The sequence below is a fragment of the Anser anser genome (assembly GCF_964211835.1).
Source record: "Anser anser genome assembly, chromosome: Z".
In the NCBI taxonomy this organism is placed as follows: domain Eukaryota; kingdom Metazoa; phylum Chordata; class Aves; order Anseriformes; family Anatidae; genus Anser; species Anser anser.
Window position 1 is genome coordinate 57,145,203 of NC_139723.1, and position 19,083 is coordinate 57,164,285.

Below are 19,083 nucleotides of genomic sequence, written 5' to 3' on the forward strand. Positions count from 1 at the left end.
ATAAAAAAAAAAGAGAGATTACGGTTCTCTCGAACTACTGATAAAGAAGAAGCAAATCAATGATTTTAGGCCTGCAACAAGGACAGAGATGTATTGATGAGGAACCAGCTAAAATTACAGCACCCAGCTCAACAATGCCTAAACTGATGCTAGCTAAAATATTCTTTCGTTACAAGAAGAAGAATCAATTACTAGACATGCTCTCTTTCTAAGAAGCCATGAAAGTCTATTTGCAGCTGTATGAAACAGTGACCATTAACTAGCCATAATAATTGAGAAAAGAAACCCAGCAAGACTCCTATACCACTTAAAATATAAAATGAGAGCACTAAACAAAATACAGGTACAAAGCACAGGTAAACACTGACACATACAACAATGCTGGAATGAGACCTGTAGCCAACCTCTGATGTGATATTAGGTCCATTCTGTATTATAGAGTATCAAAATGGTAAAGGGAGCATGATGACCAATCTACAATTCTGCTAACTAAAGGGATTCTGGTGTACAGTACAGGAAAAAAAACTGTGAATTAGAGAACTAAAACATTGAGGCAATATGAACAAGGTATGTATTTGTTTTCCATTTTGATGGATAGTTTTGATGCACAGTTCAATAAACTTCACAAGTCACATCTGATATAATAAAGTAGCTTTATTCATCCAGTTTGGCTGGCTGTATATGTGCATGCATGGTAAAGCAGTTTCTCTTTCTGTTTACTTCAGAAAAGCAAGTCCCTACCCTGGGTAAACTTTTTAGCTTTTGTAGCCTGTTCAAACAAGATGGAGGCTCTCTGATGTTAAAGCACTCATGGATGTTCCCAAATAAAGAGCATCTGAGAAGTTCTTAGTATTATTCTAACTTTTTGGATCCCTATGGTATCTAGTTCCAGAGTACTAAATTTAATGGCTGTAGAATTATTCACATATTTATTGTGTACAGAACTCTGTTTAATATATTAATGTTGTTTATTGTCATTACTTATGGACTTGCTTCTTTTTCTTAATTCCTACTTCATTCCATCCCTTGAAGTTCCCGAAGTTATCATATAGTATATAATACCATGCATACCTGCCATTTATAGTGACAACACAGAGAAGCCTAAACTAAATTATTGCCTAACATCAGGTTTCTAATTTATGCAATTAAACAGTTAAACAGTGGAATTTTGTGGTCACTACTCAGCATTACGGTCAAAATATATATACTGTATCTAAATGCCACATCAGAAGCTCAGTCTTACACACTCCCAGGCAGGACTTTACCCTGTTTCCAGTTGTCTTCTGGCTCTTAGAAGAGAACAGAAAACTGCTCTAATAAAATATCTAAAGAATTGTTCATCCAGAGAAATTGATATGAGGCCTTTTGTTTCTTTCTAATACTCAAAAGGTCTTTCTCACAACATCTAAAAACAGAGCTATGTTTTTCCACCTCTTTTTGCGTTTGTGAAACTGTAAACCTTATTTGTAACCTCTTGCAAACTACTCATTAGATATAGTTAGAACCATGTCTAGAGATAGGAGAAATGTAGAGGGGATATGTTCAAAATCATCTTTTTAATGACTTCTAAAATGACAGAGAAAAACTGATTTATCAAAATGACAGAATGACAGAAGTTCATTATTTCAGTATGAACCTAAGCAAAAACCTGGAAATCAAGACATTGTCTATGCCCAGAAGTCAGTAGCATTTTTTTTTTGAATGAGAACTACAGTGACTTAGAAGACTGACTACAAAATGTCCAACTTCTATCGAAAAGACCAGGAAAAAGTATATTTAAATCACCAAGGGGGATTATGATTTACACCTAAGGTCTGTATTCAAAAGATTTTTGTGTCATTTTTATCTATGTTTACACAATGAAACACTTGGTCTTAAACACAGTTGCTCTGAGTTCTAACAAGGAAGGTTTGATTTGTGAACGCATGCATTTTAAACGACTTATTGCTTGGAGGTTTTTGCAATGATAGATCCACTGTTTTTAGAAGAATTTGCGTGAAAATAGTACAAAAGTATATGATGTGGATTCAGAGGCCACACTGAATGCTTTTTATGCAATAAACCTACACTGTTTACATAAGACTAACAGAAGAAATTACTAAACAGTACACTCACCTTCATCGCTAGTTGCTTGCTGTTTAACCAAAGTCATTGGAGATCTAGCTGGGGGTTTATTTAGTGGATGTCGCCAACTTTTAGATATTTTCTTTCTTTCAGCTTCTGCTGACTGAAAAGGAAAATCACAACTAATTTAGCATAGAATTCTGCAGTTAATTTTGATGAACAAATCCAGTCTCCTATAAATGAGCACAGATACCAGTTTTGCATGTATTATCAGGGTGCCCAAGGTACCTTTAGTGTAACAATAAAATATTTGTCTCTAATGCAAAATACAATCTCTAACTAAGAAAAAGCAATCTTTTGCACACATTAATTATTTGACGTGTAGGTTTCTACAATCCTTCCAAACTTACAGAGCATAAATCCTGGTTTGTTCAGGTGATGTTTGAGAGAAAGAACAGCCCAAACAGTTCTGGAAAGCTAGAAATATAATGTAGCCACTAACCGTGTTTTGGAAAATGTGGCAGCAATCCACTGACTTCATGTGTGACAGAACGCTAAATACCTGAGGAAACGCTATCCCTTGGAAATTAAAAAAAATAAATCTGAAGTTGAGATAAGAAATTAAGACTACTGACATAGGATTAACACACTGGGATATGAGGAAATTCTTTCCTCCCTCAAACACCCTTATGTACTTTCAGTTTGAAGTTAGCCAAGCTTCAAGAACTAAAGCCATGCTGCAATCTCTAGAAGTGCAGCATTCCCAATTCCAGATCTGGGTGCCATGGGGGATATCACAAAGTAAATCAGTTGCTGGTCACAACTGGAGATTCAGGAGTAGAGGAAGCACAAGTGTACTGACAAAAAGTTGAGAACAGTCTCACATGATTTCTATGGACCACCTAACTTTGCTCCTCAGTACCTGGAAAGCAACCCAACGAGTTACACGTGGCCATTGAATGCTTTGAGGGTTGAAAATTACTTCTGTTAAGTGTGAAGGAAATTGCAAAATGAGATAGCATTTACTGTGATAAGCAGAGGGAAGAAGATGAGGTTAAAGCATCATACAGGTTTATGATCTAGAAGTTGCCAACAAATTAAAAAGGGAAAGATCTGCCTCTTTAATTGCATTTGTGCAACGCACTTTTAAGAAGTTATAACAAAAACACATGAAAGAGTAAGCAATTATAATGGAGAATAGCTGAAGCCTGTTATGTGATATGTGATATATAAATTGCTGAGAGGCACTGAAAGAGACTAATAGAATCTCCAACACACATTTATTAAAACTCCCAAAACAGAAAAAAAAAATCGTAAGTGCACACTTTGTGCCTGTGAAATGGTCAGTGTGATTTTACTTACACCTCCAAAATCTAATTCCCATCAAGTCTGGCAATCTGGCAGTAGACTGCCTGCTCTCTCTCTACCAAACTGGGAATTTGCCAAACTTAGCTTCTGTCACTACCACTACAGCTTTTCATTTTTCAATCTGCTTCCTAAAATCAAAGCTGCCCACCCTTCATAGCAGAGTAACAGCAGTAGAATAGAACAGAATAAAAAGAATAGAACATTTTAGTTCATCTGGAAGTTCTTCCTACAAAGATCAACAAGTCCAACTGCCTGACCTCTCAGGGCTAATTAAAAATTAAAGCACATTACTGAGGGCATTGTACCAACGCTTCTTGAATGCTGACAGGCACAGGGCACCCACCAACTCTCTAGGAAGGCTGTTTCAATGTTTGACCACCTTCACAGTACAGAAATGTTTCCTAATATCCAGTCTGAACCTCCTCTGGCACAGCTTTGTGCCGTTCCCACACATCCTGTCATTAGTGACCAGGGAGAAGAGACCAGCACCTCCCACTCACTTCAGCTCCTCAGGCACTTGTAGAGAGCAATGGGGTCACCTTTCAGCCTCCTTTTCTCCAGACTGGACAACGTAAGTGTCCTCAGCCTCTCCTCATAGGACATACCTCCAGCCCTTTTGCCAGATACTTTCATATATAGAAATGTATAGAGAAGTATACTTCCACATAAAAATGGGTCAAAAAAAACAAACATTTTTTGAAACATAGGTACATGATACCAAATACAGCACTCATCTCTAATTGCAGTTGACACAAAACTTATGGGGAGTGGCTGGCTCATCTGAGGGCCATGCAGCCACCCAGAGGGACCTCAACAGGCTGGAGAGGTGGGCTAAGAATCTCATGAAGTCCAACAAGGAGAAGTGCAGATACCTGCACCTGGGGAGGAACAAACCCAGGCACCAGCACATGCTGGGGGCCACCCAGCTGGAAAGCAGCTTGGCAGAAAACCACATGGGACTCCTGGTGGATGCCAAGTTGAACGTGAGCCAGTCGCGTGCCCTTGCTGCTACAAAAGCTAAATGTATTCTTGGCTGCGTCAGGCAAAGTATCACCAGTAGGTTGAGACAGGTCATCCTTCCACTCTTCTCAGCATTGGTGAGGCTGCACCTGGAGTTCTATGCCCAGTTCTGGGCCCCTAGTACAAGAGAGACCTGGACATACTGGAAAGAGTCCAGCAGAGGGCCACCACAATGATCAAGGGACTAGAGCACTTCTCATACGAGGAAAGGCTGATGGAGCTGGAGCTGTTCAGCCAGGAGAAGAGGAGGTTCAGGACAAATCGTATCAATGTGTATAAATACCTGAAGGGAGGGTGCAAAGAGGATGGAGCCATACTGTTTTCTGTGGTGCCCTGTGCCAGGACAAAAGGCAATGGGCACAAACAGGACCACAAGAGGTTCCATCTAAACATCAGGAAGCACTTCTCTACTGTGTGGCTAACAGAGCACTGGAGCAGGTAGTCCAGAGAGGCTGTGAAGTCTTCCTCATTGGAGATCCTCAAAAGCCATCTGGACATGGTCCTGTGCAATATTTGCTCTAGGTGTCCCTGCTTGAGCAGATGGATTAGACCAGATGACCTCCAGAGGTCCCTTCTAACCTAAACCATTCTGTACTTCTGTAATAATTTGTATTTCAGGTCAGCAGCAATAATTAGAGCTGGTAGCTGTGTTAATACTGACAAGCAGTGAACACGGGAATAGCTTGAGAGTAGTGACTGACAGATCAAATTCACAGATAAAGAACAAGATTAGTAGAAATCTAAAATCAGATGAAAAATACGTCAACAAGTAAGCTCCAAAAACATTCTGCTTTTGGATCTGAATTCCCACTGTTGCCTGAACACTTCAGAACACGCTCAAATTAGCACGAGATTAAAATCATGCATATTCTTAACTGCTTTAATATGGATATCAGTTCTCACTAGGAACATGTTTGTTCACATTTCATTAAATCAGGAATATATTAATATAATGATGAAAACTTGCTTCACATACACTGGATGTTTCCATGCCATCATCTTCATCCTTTTTAGCAACAGGCACTTCTCCATGTTCCAAGATACTTCCACAGCTTTCTAGGTCACTGACATCATCCTCTGTAGAGACATTTTCCCCTTTACCTGGGTTTTCCACCTCGGAAGTATGTTCCTGTGACTTTTGGAATGGTATGGGTGACACAGACTGATACTGAGATTTCAAACTCTCTTCTTTTCTACAGTCATCAGAAATGGGCACACAGGCCACTGAATCTTCAGATGTAATGACAGAGTCATTGGAATCTGCCCTGTCTTCATCTTTGATTTTTGTTTTCTCTAGTGCAGGAACAGGACTGGAAAACGAGTCTGAAAGGATGCTTCCTGTGGATCAAAAATATGATTTGTTAATAAATCTCACTTTATATTAGTGCATTTCATTTCAAAACAATATGAATTATTCAAATACAAAACACAGTTCCTCATTAAGGAGTCACACAGAAAAAGCAGGCGTTAGAAGGACATTCATAAAAGTGGAGCACAGGTTTGACCACAGAATATATTCAATGTAAAATTTAGAGTTTGGAGTGTGAAATATAGCTTTAATCTTTTAATGGGTATTTTGTGTTTGAATTACAACAGTTTTAAGTAATTCAAAATAATCAATATTCATTTAGTCTGACAGCCCACATGCATTATACTGACTAGAAAAAAAACACAACAATATAAAAGGTTGGTATATTGAACTTTATACCCTGCATTTATACCTATTATGCCAGTTTTACAAATGAAAATAAACATCAACTAATGGTTTATAATTAGGAAAATATATTTCAAACAGATACCAAGAATATTCTGAAAACAGCACTGGTCTAAAAATGAAAGGCAATTAGCATAAATTTATAGTTCAGCAATTTACCATAATTCTATATTTCAGTGATGCTGAAGGGTGAATTTGTGGATTTTGTTGAAATTCTTTATCTGTGGATGTTTCAACAGGTTTCCATATTTTCTAGGCTGTTTTCCAGACACAATAGTTTGGAGAGCTGACCCAAAAAACATGCTTTTAAAGAACTCTATTGCCACATATCACAGTGAATATTGGTTCAGCAGCACTTCCAAGGCGTTACAGAAAATGGTCTCTGAGGTACTTTTCTTTACAGTGGTTATATGAATGTGCTTTTCTGAAAAATGACTTTGTCAGGTCAAGTGTTTATAAGATTTAGTAATATAAAGCCCATCCGATACCAAAACAGAACCTCTGTGTATGAAGACTACTGTCCTTATGTAGCATAATGGCTGTACTAGATGGAGATGACACAGGACAAACCACTGGCTCCTATGTGAATATCGTCACTTCTAGTGTCATATCAAAAAAGGTCCTTTCCTCTACACAGGTCTAGGAACCACCCCTCCATAGCACAAAGGAAAGGACAGTGCTCCACTCTTCTCTGCTTTTCCTTCTCTTGTCAAGGAGCACATGAAGTCAGGTATCTAAATAAGACTAGCTCCTCCGTGGTCATGAACACTCTTAACTTCTGATAAAGCTGGAGGAAGCTCTAAAGGAATAGCATCTCAAAAGGTGGGGAGGGAGTGAAGTTTTTTAGACTAGACTAGACCTGGAAAGGCTTTAATAGAGCAACACCTAAATTTAAGAAAGAAATTCTCAGCTTCCATTTTGGAATTAGCACTTTGGTATCTTTATGAGGTTCAATCCTTGTTTTTACCACCTCCAACACAACTAATACCAACACAACTAATACCATTCAAAATCAGGGAAAGAGTCTCTGTATATACAACCAAATTTTAAATCTGTGGGACTGTTCCCAAACCTAAAGTTAAGACTGTAGTTTGCCTTTCTGAACAAGAATGTGAAACTATACCTGAATTACAATGAAATTCAATGGTAACAGAAGGAATAAATTCCAGAACAGACCAAGCATAAAACTATAAAATCATTGTGGGGGAAAAAAAAAAGAAACATCCTTGACTTGAAAAAGCCTTTGTAACTTGCATTATCAGACAAAATAAGGGAAAATTACAACTCTTCAGTCTCAGAGCATTTTTGCACAAGTATGACCACTTTTAATATGCAGTATTCTGCATGTAGCATATTGGAAGCATATATGTTCTGTAACGTTTGCGTCACTGAGAGTTTCCATACAACTTCCCACTTTTTTTTTTGTATAGCCAATAGTATAGTCAATTTTGTATAGTCAATTGAAAAAGTATAATTTAAAAGAATCATCCTTTTTGCACATTTGACTAAAACAGTTTAGCTGATACTACTCTCAGTTCAGAATATTCAGTTCGGTCATTCACTCTTACTGAATCAATCTTCTCTGAATAACTTTGTAAGTACACATTTTTAGTATGCTACTTAGGGTTGTACATTGCTTTAATATCCACTAATTTATAACATTAGAGTATCAACACTCTACAACTTACAGGTGAAAAACCATTAGTCCTTATCTCACCTGCACCCTTGGCATTATCCAATAAATGTTGATCCAGCTGTATTCTACCACTGTTTTCTTCTTCCCCAGAAGGCACTCCTGCACTTAGTCGTCTCACTTTTTCTCGTCGTTTTTCATTGACCTTGAAGTCATCAGTAGCTGCTTCAGTAGCTATGATTTCTGCACCAGTTACCACAGCAGACAGTCTCTTGTCCTCTGGAGTTTTAAGCTTTTTAGATCGAGATCTGGTGTGCTGGAAGCTGTTATAAGAGATACTGCTGTCAGAGTAGAATGTCTGTCTTGGATAAGATAAAATGTCTACCAATATATATATGTCCCTTTCACCTGCTTAAAGTCAGAAGAAAAAAAAGAATTTTTCATCTTTTTGTATTGAGATGGTGTTTACAATTTATTATGTGATAGGTTAATGATTCAATTTGACCTTTTAACCTTTTATCAATATTCTATGACAAAACTTAAACTGTAAAAGTAAAATAACCTTAACTATTACTTAATCAGCATCCAAACTAGCTTTTTGATGAACCATTTTTTTGAACATGAAAGAGACAAGCCCTTATGAAAGTAATGAAGATAAAACATTCTCAAATGCACTAAAACCAGGTCATATTTCCAACCACCAATGCCAGTACAATAGCAGTCTGAATACCCTTATAAAATATGGTCTGTTTACACACCATATAAATTTTTATATACATATTAACATAAACAAGCAGCCGAATAAATAAAAAATTCTAGTCACCAAATATTTCGAATGACTACTATATCAAACAATACATTTGATAATGCTTTTTAAAAATCAAAGTTGAAATAGTCTAGAGTTTTTGCACCCTCAGAATCAGAAGAAAGAGGTTGAAGCAAGAGAGATGTTAGCCACTTTGAGAAACTGGTTTGTTATTTATGCGCTCAGGTTAAGGGTAACAGCAGATTGGAGTCGAGTTTCAAATTCAACCATGTAATACAGGAGAAGATGATGTTTACCTGCTTTATAGAATCATAGATTTGTTCAAGTTGGAAAAGACCTCTAAGATTATCTAGTCCAACATTTAACCTAGTACTGACAAGTCCACCCCTAAACCATGCTACTAAGTTCTACATCTACACATTTCTTGAAGACCTCCAGGGATGGTGACTCAACCACTTCCCTGGGCAGTCTATTCCAATGCCACACAACTCTTTCAGTAAAGAAATTTCTCCTAATGTCCAACCTAGACCTCCCCTCCCTCACAAGTTTGTGAACAACAAATCACACATCAGGTTCCAAAACTGATGACACGGTAGTGATTAATTCCCAACTACGGCAGGAACTTAGACTCTAAACACCTCCAGAAAAAACATTTTGCTATCCCTTCCCTTTTATCATGTGTCATCTAAAGTACACCTTTCAACGCAATCTCTACAAAGTAATATTAGAAATAGTATCTCTACAAAATAGTAATTCAAAAAAATTTGCCAAAGTATGACACATGGCCATCCATCCACAACAGCCAGCCTAATTACTGTTTACATGCAGTTCTACTGTAGCAAAGTATTTCAGCCATAAACATCGAACTTAAGCTCTGCATGTCACTATATTCATGAAAATTCCCATACATATTTCTTCTGTTTTCCCTCTTTTGAAACTTGTATTATTCTCATAATCAAAATTATCATAATTTCAATCATACAATCGTAGAATCACAGAATGGCTTGGGTTGGAAGGGACCTCGTAGATCACCTAGTTCCAACCTCCCTGCCAATCAACACATTACAGTAGAAATTAAGCTGAGTAAACATTTCATCCTCCCTTCACAATATGCATTTTTACCATGGTTCAATAAAAGCCAACTGAAGAATTAAAAAGCATGGGAATTGTGTTTATTAGCTCAGCTCAGTGCATGAAATCACACCATGTGTTCCCATGCTAAAACTTTCAATACATTTTTAAAGTCTTTTAGTTAAAACTGCATTGGAGTGTAAACTTGCAGTTACTCCGTACAGTGAAATTTACTGTAAGTCAAATTACCTAACCAATAAAATTTCTCTCTCTCACTCTGTTTCAGTTAATATTATACATGCATTAAGAAATTGTCTGTTCCAGCTTCTTCACCAGATGTCTTCAAGAACTCATTCTATCCCACAAACTATTATTAGAAACACCAGAAAAAAACCAACGTTATATTCTTCAACTATATTTTTCCTCTACAACTGGAGTTGATTCTCTTCTTTAGAGGTTGACTTTCCTACCGTCTTCTTCAAGAAACAAATTCATTCACAAAGAAAATGAAGAATTCCCAGTTTAAGAGCAAATCAGAAAGGTAACTATGTTGTAAAGCAATTCGAAGGAGGAAAAAGATCTTAAAAAACAGTATTTTTAACCCAGTATGATTCTCTCCCTAGAAACTAGATACCAATAAAACAGTACGCTCTAGGCTGGAAGCTAAGTAGATCATTGTTAGATAATGAAAAAGAAAATCCATAAAGATCATGTTATGTAGAATCAAAATATGAAAGCGGTAGTGCACAAACAAAATTTTGCAGTGTAAAAAAAAATCATGCACACATGAATGAAACAGATCCTGCTATGAAACTGCTTTAATAGATCGAGGATTTGACAGCTTCAAGTGACAAACTGAAACTTTTTTCTCCTATTTTTACTAGTGGTGTCAGCATAAACAACTGGGATTTAGACTGTCCTTATGCCAAATTCTGATCTTTCATTGGCCTGTGTTAGATGCAGAAGGGTTATGGCTGCTACACTGTGAGTCTGCCAAATAAGCAGTGATATCTCCATGGAGCTAGATGGCAGTGAGGACTAAGACTGATGCTAGAGACTAAACACAGCTGTTGGGATTCTGCCACAGCTTCATGACATGTTTTTCCAATTTAATCTCCATCCAAACTGTGAGGAGACTTCTCCTCTGTCTTTTGTTTGCAGAAGTCACTAGAAACAATGGCAACCATCCACTGAAAATTTTTCGGTAATAATCTTTACTAAAGGAAGATTCTAAACACCACACTGGAATGTGTTTTGATGATCTCCATACTCATTAACTTCAGCTATGCATATAACTTGTAAGCTAAGAACAAACTTTTCACTTAGTCACTCTGAAGGACTTACTTGTCCCCACATCCATCTTAAAGGAAAAAAAAAAAGCACTTTAAGTAAATTAATTAAAATAGAATTTCGGAGAAAGGAGCACAGAGGAAGCAAAAAGGAAATTGACTTCATATTGAAAACAACTAAATGAAGGATAAAGAAACAAATACCACTTGGGAAGGTTCTTTTTCTTTCTTCTTTGCTGCCAGATCTTTACTTCAGGTGTTGATTCAGGAGTAGGTTTTGTATGATCTATGGTATATAAATCTTTGCCTTGTTTCCACAGCTGGTATCTGTCCGGTTGAAACTTCTTCACAAAAATGTCCATGGATATTGTTACCATGTCTTTCCTGCAGGTGCACTGCAAGAGAATACAGGAATTTTTAAGTGACAAGTTATGTAATGTGCCACAGTTTGCAGTAAAGAAAATCCAGAATAAAAATCCCACAACTGAAAACCAACTCTACTTCAATCAAAACTTTCTTTCTTTTCCGTCTTCCTCACTTCTTCTGCGGGTAAGGAGTGTTCAAGAGAAGATGCTATCTCAACGTATGTGACATTCCAGGATTCCACAGAGGTACTTATCGACACTCCATTGTTTTATTAACTCTCAAAATTAAGACCAAAAAGAAACAATAGCATTTCTTTTAGATCTATTAACTGTTCTTGATAATTTTAAGTGTAATATGTTGAACCCAAAGACTGCATATATATTCAGTAGCATCATAATTTTCTTCTTAAAAATTATGCATGTAGTATCCACCTGTCCCAAAGGCCTTTGCAGGCATTTATAGAGTTCTAACTTTTATACCTCTTCTAAAGAAAAATTTGACAATTAGGAAATGCACACAAGTACCATACCAAGTTTCAGTTTTATTCAGGTTTTCTTACAAAGAGAAAAGGATAAGCAAGAGAGGAGAGTAGACACTTCGGAACACTATGTTTTATAGTCTGGAAGAGTGTTATGAACCTGTAATCTGCCATTCTGTGCAATGTCCACCCTAAAATCTCATACAGGTCTTCTGTCATCAACTTTGTTTTGGTCCCTGACCAAATATTTTATACTGTTTTCCTTTACAAATTCTGCATATGAGTGGCATATTTTAGAGTAACTGAATTAACACTGAACAATGATTGTGAAAATCCGTAGGATTCTTCATGGAAATACTGTAAATGCTAACAGATGATTTTAAAACTAAAGTTACGTACCTAATACTCCAAAATACCTACTTATTAGGAGACTGCAATAAATAAAACAATATGCCTGTGGTACCTAAACTATTCAGATTAAAAGCAAACTGACTGGCTAAAAAAAGAGATTCTTAAGTGGAAAAACTTTTAAAGAAGTTAGTGCTTTAGCTAAATGACTCTGTAAAGGTGCAAAACTGAGAAGATGTTTTACTTCAGGTAAATAGGTATATACAAAAAAATGGTAAATGCATAGGTCTGCCACAGTTAGTTTAAAAGGGGTGATAAAACAAAGAGGGTGTTTACTCACAGAAAAATTGAAACACTTGTGACTGAATGCTAGCATTCTATTAGCTTGCTTTCAGTATGCTAGATGCAAATTCCTTTGCCTACTCTTTCCTCCTACCATTTCTAACCTACCCTTCTTCCGCTCTGAAAGCATAAGCAGTAAAATGAACACAAGGAATCTGAGAAGTATTAAAATGCTTGCTTCATTTTCAGTATCTTCAAAAAAGGTTAAATAGGAAAACATGAAGGCAAAAGCTAGAACAGAACTGAAATTATATAGTAATGACTTCATGGAAAGTTGCTGCAAAAACAGTCTTTAAAAATGCTGCAAACACAGTCATTAAAAATAACAAATTTCAGTCACCACAAGGTATTATTTTTTATTTAACATCAGATGAGACCCAGTCTCCAGGTAGAACTATTTTATTGACTGACTTTCTAATCTTAAGCATACAAGTAAACTTAGTATTTCATTATTTGAAACTGTTATGCCAAAGCGATATTGTTTTCTTTTTTCAGAAGGTAATTCTGTTCTTCTTTCTTGCTTTGGAATACTTTTATTTATTTATTTATCATTAAATGCATAGTTCCATGGCACGTTTCTGAATTTACATGATGTTCATTACATATGCATTAATGATGTTTATTATGTATGACATTTTCCACTGGATAGTTTCCTCCACATTTTGAGCTCAAAATGGAGTGAGTTTCTGAATAGCGATGCCTAGGGTCTCCAGGGACACAAAACGAGATGAGGTATGCCATACCCATATTTGATGCTATCATTACAGCTTCATTCCACACATTTCCTATCAGATCCTACCTGACTATTGTAATCAGAACAAATCAGAGCACTGTCCCAATGAAGTCTATCACTACTGCAGTTACGTATGTAGGGACTCACACAACTATTGTGAAGCCCTGTACGACCTGCAGACCAGAGCCAACCACAAAGCTAGCATCAAAACCCTACTTCAAAAGATGCCAGAAAAAAACTTTCTCAACTCCTTTGACTCCATACAGCTATTAGAACTACACAGCAGTCTGATTTTTGCTGGAAATGCAGAGTTACTACCACTGCAATAGACACGGTTTTAGCAGAATCTGACATAACAGATCGGAAAGTTCTAAACTAAGTTTTTAAGATAATTTTTACAAACTTTAGTTTTTCTAAAGAAATAAATGGTTCAGTTTATAACAAATAAAAAATACTCCAAGAATAGTAATGTTATCACTTTAAAATTACATTTTTTTAATTCATGTTTACAATTTTACTGTCAATTAAGTCCCACATTCACCTAACAAGAAGGCTGTAGTAACTCATCCGAATGCCAACATAAATATGCTGCATTTTCATAATACTGCCCTCTAATGGAAGAGGGAGTAGAAAGAAGAAAAAATGAAATTGAACATTTAAGCAGCTGCATTTTATGATAGTTTTTAACCAAGAGTATCTGCCTAGAATTTTCTTTTTTCAAATAACTTGTATACATGTACATGTACACACATTCTGCAAAAAGACTTAACACTATTTGAAACAGTGTCTCATTCATAAAGTACCCTGATCAATCACAATGAGCAGTAAAGGGAAAGGAATTGAGATATCTGGACAGTGGAAAGCTGCAGATACAGTCCACTATAATATTTTTCACTTTTAAAAATAGAATTTGTAACATAGGACAAGAGATACTCCATTTTCTCGTTATTTAAGCATAAAATCCTTTCAATTTCAAGACAGATTTCTACACACATTAGATTTTTATTTTTTTTTAAGTAAAAATTAAAAGGATTACTGTTTTTGCTGTTAGACATCAAGGCTTCTGACAGTCTGGAAAAAAAGTCATTAAGTCAAAAGAAGAAAATTCATCAGGAAAAAATACATTCCATAATGTATTCTATAATTCTATGATAATAACATATGAAAAGACTCAAAATAAATTATGTCCAAATGATGCACAGAACTTCTGTCTTTCAGTAAGGTTTGATTAATTTCCGCCAGTTTCTAACAGTATTACTTCAAGTGATTTAAAAAGAGCAATCAGATACTAGGAGTACCATTGACTTTTTTTTTTTTTTTAAGAAGTTTTTAAAACTTCTAAAAACACATACCTCTGAGTAAAAAGTTAAAGAGAAGCAACCATCATGCTCAACTCTACTATTGCTAGCCTGAAAATATAGAAAACACAGAAGACAACCTTCTAGGCACTAAAGGCTGTAAATACTTGGAGGTATCATGTTACACAGTGAAAGCAGTTATGATCTGAAAACCATTTCTGCTATTTTTCCCTAAATTATGTCAGGAGAAAAAGAAAAAGAAAAAAATAACAGTGGCTTTGATAAATAATCTGGAGGAGTGTTTCTTGGGTTCTTCTTGAGGGGGCAATGTTCTTTTCTCATGTCTCATTTGACTGACAGTTACATGGCTTCCTGCTTCAAAGAGAAAAAGGTGACTGAAAGCTTCTCTCTCCAAAGTAAAACTAAATGTCATTCTGATGGAGAAGTCTCTAGTGACATAGGCACAGGGACATGCCACTAAAACACTCACTACAGTACTTTAATGGATGACAATTTTAGAAGCATGTAATATTTTTAAGAGTAAATGCAAAATCAAAGTTGCTAGACTAGTAAAATCATATAATCAGAAAAATTAGAAAAAATTTACAAGTCACTACTTCTATAAAATAACAAAAAGAACAATAACCCACCCCAGTAAGCACACAAACATAATTTGTCCCATGCCACTGTCTACCAAATGTAAGTGCTATAGGAGTTATCTCCATCATTCAGCAGCTGTTTGGTGGCAGATTCACAAGAGAATGACAAAATGGGTAAGTTTAGAACATCCTAGTCAAGACTGAAATGCATTGATAGACATGAGAGATCATCAGGTACTACACAGTATACCTAACGCAGCCCTTCATGTAGATAAAATATTATTCATCAATAATGTATGCTCACTACGCAAAAAAAGCATGTAACATGCAGTTATGTTGGTTGGGATCCCATTTTATTCAATGCAAGGAATTATTTTCTATATTCAGTATAATCAGTCTGATACCTATTCTTCAATCAAAGATTAGTACGACAATCAAAGAAATTAAGGGACTAGAACACGCTCTCAGTCTTTTGGCCTTAGAATTAACATCTCCAACATAATCATTATTATTATTATTATTATTATTATTATTATTTATTCTCTCAGCTTGAAGGTAAGCAATTCAAATGACTTCTGTTAGTAACTGCAGACCTTTATAGCACTGAATTGGAAAAAAATGTATCAGCAACTGTAACTAAATGGTATAACTAAACATGATATATATTTGTAATGAGTGAAAACTACCTCGGAGAGACATGCTCAGCCAAAATATATTATTTTTTCCAAATAAATATTATTTGTGAATGGAAAAAGAGTAACTTTTGTATTTAAAAAATTAAGTTCTTCCCATTTGGGGCTCTAATTCAGACAAATTGAAATGAATACACCAAGCTTCTAGATTTATGCATGTTTGACACAGAATCAAGCACCTTTTAAAATATTGGGATTTTTTCCCCTAATTGCCCTTACTAAGGTAATAGCAGGATTCCTGTTTTGACCAGCAGTATTTTGACTTACATCTACACTAGTAGCTCAAAAAAAACTCTTCAAAACATTTTATGTCATTAAGAATCAAGTACACATCTTAAGGGTCTAATACTCTAACATTAATATTACACTCTCTCAAACAATCACATGGAATTTTTTAAACTATAGAAAATATTAATGCTGTAGAGGTTATGTTTTACTGCAGCAGAAAATAAATAGACAATTTATATTATTTTTGACTAGAAGAAGGTGAAAAGTGTTATAATATTTAACACATTAAGCTTAAGTAGCTGGAAGTTGTTGGACATCGTACTGCAACATTTCATACTCAGTATAGCATTTTCTTAATTAGAATGTGATTTTCATTACAACAGAAATCTACTTTAGTTTAAGTTCACTCAAGGTATTAATTTAAAGAATGATAGTTCATTCTTAGGCTAGATTTATTCCTTTACTTTGTGTAATCATTTCAGGAAAAAAAAATGTTGCAATTTGAAAACTGTATGTAAAATCTTTATATATCTGTGGGACAGCACCTCTGAGAATAACAGTCAAGAGAAATCAAGAAAAATTCTCTTCTTCATAAAAGGAGAATGGATATCTACAAATCATGTAACAAACTAACACATAAGCAGAATGAGGAAAGTAACCTTTATATCCTATATAAATCCCAATCCAAAAACATACTCTGAAAATAGTCTAATCGAGGTATTTCTTTTCATATACTTTTTTTCACATACTTTTCTAAAGTGTTTATAATGATTAAAGCTTTCTTCAAGGTACATATGCAACGATGTATTTATTAGATACATTTTATTTAATTTATATTCTCTTACCATCACTTTCATCTTCCCATCACTTCAACTGCACTTTTAACAGACTATTTCACCTCCTGTAAGCTACTCGTCTTGCAGTACCTGACATGAATAATGTTCCAAAAAATGTATAAAAGATATTTTGATAAACTTCGATTTATTGGTGCTGCAACTAGAGCTGCTTCCTGTGGCCTACCTGTATATGTAGAACAAGTGCTGGACAGGTATTGCTTGTTTGGAGGACTGGATTTAATAAATCCTAGTAGCGATTACTGTTCTGTGCTGCAGAACCAGTCGGTGATATGTTTTCACACCGACCTTCTGGCAACTTATAGGCACCATTGCAGAAACCTTTGGTATCAGTTAGCCATCTCTGCAAATTGCGATAAAGCAAACCATCCTTGGGTAAGTAACAGGGAATATGCTCAGTTCTCTGTCACATCCAGTCATACCCAACAAAAATACAAATTCAAATCACCACTCTCTTTAAGTTTATTTTTATACATTCCATGATGATTTAGGTAAATAAGAGAACAAAATATTTCTAATAAAATCATTATTTGTATTCATTTATGCATAAGCAAATAGCCTGCAATACTTTAAAAATAGTTCAGTATTTAAATAGTGCATTACAAACTATGTTTTTTCTTGATTCCTATTTCCAATTTATTTTCCACTTATACATAATGCCACCTACACATTCCTACACACACACACAAAAACAATTCATATTCAAAATATAAAAATGTAGAATTGATTCCACCAGTGACAGAAGCCATTGCAAAAATACATCAGTTTTCCTCCACAGTATCAGCATTCCACTGAAGCCCTGACAACAGAAAGACCGCCAGGAAACCACTGAAGGAAGCCCATCTCCTTTTACATACCCCACCTCCCCACTTCCCAGCCCTCCTTTTTGCTTATCTTATCTGCCAATACTGCCTTTCTAATTATACTCTTTCTTAGCTTTCATGACCCAGAAATGACTAAATAAAGTATTAGTTAGGCATGCATATGAGATGACCAATGGAATTCAAAATGGAAGCTAAACACTAGCCTATGATCCAAGGAACTTGCCAAAGATAGGTATAAGGTGAGGACAAAGATATTTCTACGCACAGAGAGAGAAGGGAGGGAGCTTTATATAATTATAGCTTCAGCAATTTTACAGGCTATCTGGAACTCTACTTTCAAGTTGTCATCCAGAACAACAGATTAATATACAGGGCAGCATTCTCACTTTTCAAGTTTTTACACCCATCAATCCAGTCTGGGGACAAAAGCAGGATTGTTGCAGTACTGTCGCGTTGGGTGCAGTGAAAACTGAGCATCATTGTCAACAAGGCTCAACCCTGTCAAGTACAACTAAAACAGTGGAATGATGCCTGTTTAAGGTTCTCTGCTGTTGTGTTTTGTTTTCTTTTCTTTTAAACATAGGGGAAATGCAATCAAGTTTTCACAACTACACTACCTTTGTGTTTCCTATTACTGTAAATCCTTCACTACTGTATTTCCTGACTCTACTCTTGGAAGATTTAATCATTAGCTTTTTATTCTGTATTTCCAAAATTCTTCTCCTCTCTTTGGAAGATTCAATTCTCTGTCCATTCCCAATGCCTACAACAACCCTTTGCCTGAAGTGTCCCTCTGCTGTGTGTCATTGCCCTCACACCATCCTTCTCTTACTCTGCACTGTCTCCTTTCCTTTTACATTTGGACTACATTTCCTCAGATCCAGAAGACAAAGGCAACTAACCACTAACTTAAACTACCCCACAATATCTGTATTTTAAACAGGAAGAATTCTGACCCTTTGAAGATAAAAATTACTGTAAAGAAATTAATTTATATCTGTGGAAGACCAGAATTATGCAAAATATCTCTTCAGGTATGAACACAGTCTGCACAATAATGTTTATATACTATAAAATGCATTATAAACAAACTGTAGTTGTGGGGTAGCTAAAGCAGGTGCACTACAATGTTATTTCTAATCTTCATTATATAAATTCCACAGACATGATCATAAAATCACAGAATGGTTTGGGTTGAAAGGGACCTTAAAGACCATCCAGTTTCAATCCCACTTTCAGGGGCAGAGATGCCACCCACTAGATCAGGTTGCCCAGGGCCCCATCCAACCTGGCCTTGAACACCTCCAGGGATGGGATGTCCACAATTTCTCTGGGCAATCCATTATCATGGATTTATGTTCAGAAAATTTACTACTATCACGTATTAAAAAAGGAA

At 35.8% G+C, this 19,083-nt stretch overlaps 1 protein-coding gene and 1 long non-coding RNA gene across 9 annotated transcripts in view; both read right to left on the reverse strand.

Annotated features, from left to right (window-relative positions):
• KDM4C (lysine demethylase 4C) overlaps positions 1-19,083 on the reverse strand; it is a 286,621-nt gene that overhangs the window by 121,883 nt on the left and 145,655 nt on the right. For all 8 annotated transcript variants that reach the window (XM_083816573.1, XM_083816576.1, XM_083816577.1 and 5 more), the window contains 4 exons: positions 11,130-11,320; positions 7,884-8,122; positions 5,429-5,790; positions 2,116-2,227 (listed from right to left, as the gene is read on the reverse strand). In XM_083816573.1, the coding sequence (XP_083672699.1) occupies positions 2,116-2,227; positions 5,429-5,790; positions 7,884-8,122; positions 11,130-11,320 (904 nt within the window). The remainder of the gene's footprint in view (positions 1-2,115; positions 2,228-5,428; positions 5,791-7,883; positions 8,123-11,129; positions 11,321-19,083) is intronic.
• The window catches only part of LOC310889318, a 61,084-nt gene continuing 56,493 nt past the window's right edge, over positions 14,493-19,083 (reverse strand). The window contains exon 2 of the long non-coding RNA XR_014576514.1: positions 14,493-18,975. This is a non-coding gene — a long non-coding RNA (uncharacterized lncRNA). The remainder of the gene's footprint in view (positions 18,976-19,083) is intronic.